Source organism: Monodelphis domestica, chromosome 6, assembly GCF_027887165.1.
Source record: "Monodelphis domestica isolate mMonDom1 chromosome 6, mMonDom1.pri, whole genome shotgun sequence".
NCBI lineage: Eukaryota > Metazoa > Chordata > Mammalia > Didelphimorphia > Didelphidae > Monodelphis > Monodelphis domestica.
The window spans coordinates 8,208,254-8,214,459 of record NC_077232.1 but is presented as its reverse complement, the minus strand read 5'-3'; the positions used below and the strand labels follow the sequence as shown (position 1 = coordinate 8,214,459).

The following is a 6,206-nucleotide window of genomic DNA, read 5'->3' as shown; positions in this document are numbered from 1 at the left end:
GATGACTTATGTGGGTTTATTTTGTATCCTGCAACTTTGCTAAAGTTGTTGATTATTTCAATTAGCTTTTTGGTTGAATCTCCAGGATTCTTTAAGTAGACCATCATGTCATCTGCAAAGAGTGATAATTTGGTCTCCTCCTTGCCTATTTTGATGCCTTCAATTTCTTTTTCTTCTCTAATTGCTACTGCTAGTGTTTCTAGTACAATGTCAAATAATAGAGGTGATAATGGGTATCCTTGTTTCACTCCTGATCTTAATGGGAATGGATTTAGTTTATCCCCATTGCAGATGATATTAGCTGATGGTTTTAGATATATACTGTTTATTATTTTTAGGAACGACCCTTCTATTCCTATGCTTTCTAGTGTTTTTAGTAGGAATGGGTGTTGTATTTTATCAAAGGCTTTTTCTGCATCTATTGAGATAATCATGTGGTTCTTGTTGGTTTGCTTGTTGATGTGGTCAATTATGTGGATGGTTTTCCTAATATTGAACCAGCCCTGCATCCCTGGTATAAATCCTACTTGATCGTGGTGGATGACCCTTCTGATCACTTGCTGGAGTCTTTTTGCTAGTATCCTATTTAAGATTTTTGCATCTATATTCATTAAGGAGATTGGTCTATAATTTTCTTTCTCTGTTTTTGCCCTGCCTGTCTTTGGAATTAGTACCATGTTTGTGTCATAAAAGGAGTTTGGTAGAACTCCCTCTTTGCTTATTATGTCAAACAGTTTGTATAGTATTGGAGTTAGCTGTTCTTTGAATGTTTGATAGAATTCACTGGTGAATCCGTCAGGCCCTGGGGATTTTTTCTTAGGGAGTTCTTTGATGGCCTGTTGGATTTCTTTTTCTGATATGGGATTATTTAAGAAATCTATTTCTTCTTCTGTTAGTCTAGGCAATTTATATTTTTGTAAATATTCATCCATATCACCTAGGTTGGTATATTTATTGCCATATAGTTGGGCAAAGTAGTTTTTAATGATTGCCTTAATTTCCTCTTCATTGGAGGTGAGATCCCCCTTTTCATCCTTGATGCTGTTAATTTGCCTTTCTTCTTTCCTTTTTTAAATTAGATTGACTAGTACTTTGTCTATTTTGTCTGTTTTTTCAAAGTACCAGCTTCTAGTCTTGTTTATTAGCTCAATAGTTCTGTCACTTTCGATTTTATTAATTTCTCCCTTAATTTTTAGGATCTCTAGTTTGGTTTTCTTCTGGGGGTTTTTAATTTATTCATTCTCAAGTTTTTTGATTTGCATTTCCAATTCCTTGATCTCTGTCCTCCCTAATTTGTTAATATATGCACTCAGGGATATGAATTTTCCTCTAAATACTGCCTTGGCTACATCCCATAAGGTTTGAAAGGATGTCTCACCATTGTCATTTTCCTCAACGAAATTATTAATTGTTTCTATCATTTCTTCTCTAACTAACCGATTTTGGAGTATCATATTATTTAATTTCCAATTAATTTTTGATTTGGCTCTCCATGTACCCTTACCGATCAATATTTTTATTGCCTTGTGATCTGAAAAGGCTGCATTTATTATTTCTGCTTTTCTGCATTTGAGTGCCATGTTTCAGTGACCTACTGTATGATCTATTTTTGTGAATGTGCCATGTGGTGCTGAAAAGAAGGTGTATTCCTTTTTGTCCCTATTTATTTTTCTCCATATGTCTATTAACTCTAATTTTTCTAAGATTTCATTCACCTCTCTTACCTCTTTCTTGTTTATTTTTTGGTTTGATTTATCTAAATTTGATAGTGGTTGGGTTCAAGTCTCCCACTAATATGGTTTTACTGTCTATTTCCTCCTTCAATTCTCCTAGTTTCTCTATTAAAAATTTGGATGCTATACCATTTGGTGCATACATGTTGATTAGTGATATTTCCTCATTGTCTATACTCCCTTTTAACAGAATATATTTACCTTCCCTATCCCTTTTGATCAGGTCTGTTTTTGCTTTGGCTTTGTCAGATATCATGATTGCCACTCCTGCCTTCTTTCTATAAGTTGAGGCCCAAAAGGTCTTACTCTAACCTTTAATTCTAACCTTATGAGTGTCAACCCACCTCATATGTGTTTCTTGAAGACAACAAATGGTAGGGTTTTGGGTTCTAATCCAATCTGCTATTTGTCTATGTTCTATGGCTGAGTTCATCCCATTCACGTTCAAAGTTATGATTGTCATTTGTGGATTCGCTGGCATTTTGATATCTTCCCCTAGTTCTGACCTTTCTTCTTTAGCTATCTCCTTTTGAACCAGTGATTTACTTTAGGTCAGTCCCCCTAGTCCCCTCCCTTGAGATGCTTCCCTTTCTATCCCCTCCCTTTTTATGCTCCCTTCCCCTCCCCCCTCTCCTTCTCTCCCTTTTTATACTCCTTTCCCCCCCCCTCCTTAATTTTCCTTTCTTTTTTGCCCTGTTGGATAAGATAGAATTCAGGATCCCACTGGATCTAGATATTCTTCCCTCTCAGATTTGATTTCACTGAGAGTAAGGTTTAAGTAATTCCACTTCACGCTCTCTTCCTCTCCTTCTCATATGAGAGTTCTTCCCCTCCCCTTCCCATGTGTATCTTTATATAGAAAAGATTATTCTATTAAGTCCCCCCTATTTCTTGAAGTAAATCTTAGTGTTATCGACGGTTCCCCCCTCCCTTTTCCTTTCTTTGCCCCCACTTTCCCCAAATCTTCTTAATGCCCCAATCTTTCCCTATGCATGTTTCTTCTAACTACTCTTATGATGCATACAATTATTGAGAGTTACACATAACATTTTCCCCACATATTAATATATATAATTTGATGTAAATGTAGTCCTTATAGAAGAGAGTTTGACTTAAAGAAAAAGATAAGATTTATCTCCTTTTCCCTTTCTTTCATATTTACCCTTTCATATGTCTCTTGCTTTCTGTGCTTGGATATCAAATTTTCCACTAAGTTCTGGTCTTTTCTTAGCAAATGCTTGGAAATCTTCTATTTTGTTGAATGCCCATACTTTCCCCTGGAAGTATATAGTCAGTTTTGCTGGGTAGTTGATTCTTGGTTGGAGACCCAGCTCTCTTGCCTTTCTAAATATCGTGTTCCATGCTTTGCAGTCTCTTAGTGTGTTAGCTGCTAAGTCATGTGTGATCCTTATGGGAGCCCCCCTATACCTGAAGCTCCTCTTCTTGGCTTCTTTTGGATTTTCTCCTTTTCTTGGAAGCTCTTGAATTTGGCAATTACATTCCTAGGGGCTGTCTTTTGGGGATTTAGTATAGAGGGTGTTCTATGAACCCTTTCTATTTCTATTTTGCCCCCTTGCTCCAGAACATGTGGGCAATTTTCTTTTATAATCTCCTGTAGAATAACATTGAATTTATTGTTTATCTCTGTTTTTTCTGGGAGACCGATAATTTGGAGGTTGTCTCTTTTTCCTCTGTTTTCCAAGTCTGTGACCTTTTCAGTGAGATATTTTATGTTTTCTTCTAATTCATTATTTTTTTGGGTTTGCTTTATTGATTCTTGCTGTTTTATGATCTCACTTTCTTCGAGTTGCTTAATTCTGGTCTTTAGGGACTGGTTTTGCTTTTCAGCTTTGTCTGCCCTTCTATTGGATGCTTTGAGCTCTTTTTCCAATTGAGCAGTCTTATCTGTCAGACTGCTAATCTCTTTCTCCCATTTTTCTTTCCAGGTTTCCATCTTTTGGGTAAGTTCCAGTTTGAGATCTTCCAGAGCTTGTTGATAGTTTCCATTTTGGGAGGCATGTTCTGATTTTTTTTTGGATTTCATCCTCTTTCTCTTCTTTTCCTTGGGTACTTCTACCATAAAAGTTTTCAATAGTCACCTTTTTCCCTTTCTTCCTGGAGGCTTGATTTTGGGCCACGTGAGCCATCCCTTTGGTGGTTTTATTCCCCTTTCCTTTTTGGTCTGGGGTCTGGGTGATATGGGCGGGTTTTCTGTGAATTTAGGTTGCCTCAGACTAGTTCTTCCCAGCCTCTGAGGTTTCTTAGAGTGCTGGGCCCCTGATCACAGCCAAACTGCCCAGGTGTTCAGCTCCACCCAGATAATCAGTGCGTGGTCCACCCCTGGTGTTTAGCTCCGCCCAGATGCTCAGCGCAACTACCCCGAGTATGGCTCCCTGGGCCCCCTGTGCTCAGCACAGGATTCTCCCATGAAATCGCCCTGAGACTTTTTTCCTGGCAGTCCCCAGATCCCAAGGACCCTGGAGTGCCCCCCCGACAGAGATGTTCCCCACTCACTCGCTGTCCCAGTGAGCGCTCCGGTAGCTCACTCTGGTTTAGTGGGGGAGGTGGGGTGGGGAAAGGGCAGCTCAGTTCACGTTTTTGTGCAAGCTTTTCCACCTTCTTATTATAGTGTGGAAATGTTCAAACCCCACGTACCTTCGCCTCTGTAGGGTACTGGGGAGTACTGGGGAGTCCTTCTGTTCCTCCAAAGGTGATTTTTATGCTCCTTTTATATAGTCTATTTTGTTCGGTGCCGGGGAGAGGAAGCGTGTGGCATCTAGATTGCAGCCATAATTACCTGGAAGTCACCAGCTGGTTTTCTTTTGACTCATTATATTGCTACTCATGTGACATGGAAATCCCCAAATATTCCACATATGTGGAAAAGGAGGCCTCAGATCTAGTGGGATTGAGGGGAATTAGGCACATATTGGCAAGGGGACAGCCTTTCCTTCACACTATAGCAAAATGTAAGCCTTAAGGACTCAGAGGATCCCATAAACAGATACCAACCCCACCCCCTAAATAAAAGCACTAGGGGGCAGCTGGGTAGCTCAGTGGATTGAGATCCAGGCCTAGATACAGGAGGTCCTGGGTTCAAATCTGGCCTCAGACACTTCCCAGCTGTGTGACCCTGGGTAAGTCACTTGACCCCCATTGCCTAGCCCTTACCACTCTTCTGCCTTGGAGCCAATACTCAGTATTAACTCCAAGATGGAAGGTAAGGGTTAAAAAAAAAGCACTAACACTAACCAACATGCTCCCCTCAGAAAGGACTCAAATCAGGTTTGCTAACTGGATGATATTCCTACCTTCCAATAGTTCCCAAGTTCTTTCACAGGTTCCTACATGTTCCCTTCTAGACTCATGAGGCACCATATGGTTAGAATTTCTTCCAGAAAACAAACATTTCTAAGTTACTGAAAAGGCAATCCTTTTCTAATCAGGTCTGCACTGTTCAAATAACTCATGGCAACAATGGGAAGCAAAGTACAGGTCTTCTTGTCCTCCATCTATTCCTGAGAGAACCCATTCTTGGTTTTCTATTTTCTATTTTATTTTACTCTAGAAGCTATTTTATTCCATGCCCATATTCCCCCATTCTCTCTCTGTGTGAAGAAGCTTCTTGTGCTCAAGTTTCTGCCTTCCTCTCTCTGAAGTTTGATACCAAGGCAAAGTTTTCCCACAATTCAGCAATTAAAGAAAAACTCTCTTCTCAATACTCCTAGAACATCATCTCAGAATTTCCTGCAAGGTTCCTAAGATATTCTCTCAAAGCTAGGACTTACTGACCTCAGTAACAATGGAGGAGGAGGAGACACTCTTGTCATAGACCCATCCATCCAGGCAGTCTTCAGTGGCTGGTCTTGCCTCTTCTGTGACATTTGCATTCAGGAGCTGCCACTGAGGCTCAGTGAACCTGAGGCACATCTCCGGCTTCCCAGCCTTATCCATGGGAATGTAGACTCTCAGTGTCCCATCTCTGCCATCTCCCAGGAGAGGAGACTCGGGACTTGTGTGGTTCTGGAGCTGGCAATGGTGTTCTGGTACCACTCCAGTGAAGTTTAGTAGTATAGTATGACAGACAAACAGTATCCCAGGAATGCTCATCAGGGCAGTCAGTAGGAACTGGAAGCGCCCCATTCCCCCAATGGTTCCAAGTAACTCTGAGAACCCCATTCTGTCTCTTCTCAGGCTCTGGCAACACTGGTTTTCCTGCACACAGTGTTTAGCTTTGGTCTCTTGGAGTGACTGCCTCCTACCCTAATCTGCTTTTAGTTAGAGCCCTTGGGCATTTGGTTTATATACATACATACATATGCATATGTACACACATGTCTAATAAAACCATAAATCTTCATTTCATACAATGTACTTTTTCTTTCAGATAGGTAATGAATTCAAACTGTAATTTTATTTTTATGACATAAATACATATTGTATATTTTATTTTCTTACCAGCTTTATCAAGCC

The 6,206-nt window shown here is 40.1% G+C and overlaps 1 protein-coding gene across 1 annotated transcript in view; it reads right to left on the bottom strand.

Annotated features, from left to right (window-relative positions):
- LOC100617741 (solute carrier family 22 member 20-like) overlaps window positions 1-5,989 on the bottom strand; it is a 31,296-nt gene extending 25,307 nt beyond the window's left edge. The window contains exon 1 of the mRNA XM_003341913.4: window positions 5,526-5,989. Coding sequence (XP_003341961.4) covers window positions 5,526-5,912 — 387 coding nt within the window. The 5' untranslated portion in view covers window positions 5,913-5,989. The remainder of the gene's footprint in view (window positions 1-5,525) is intronic.
- Window positions 5,990-6,206: the final 217 nt, after the last annotated feature.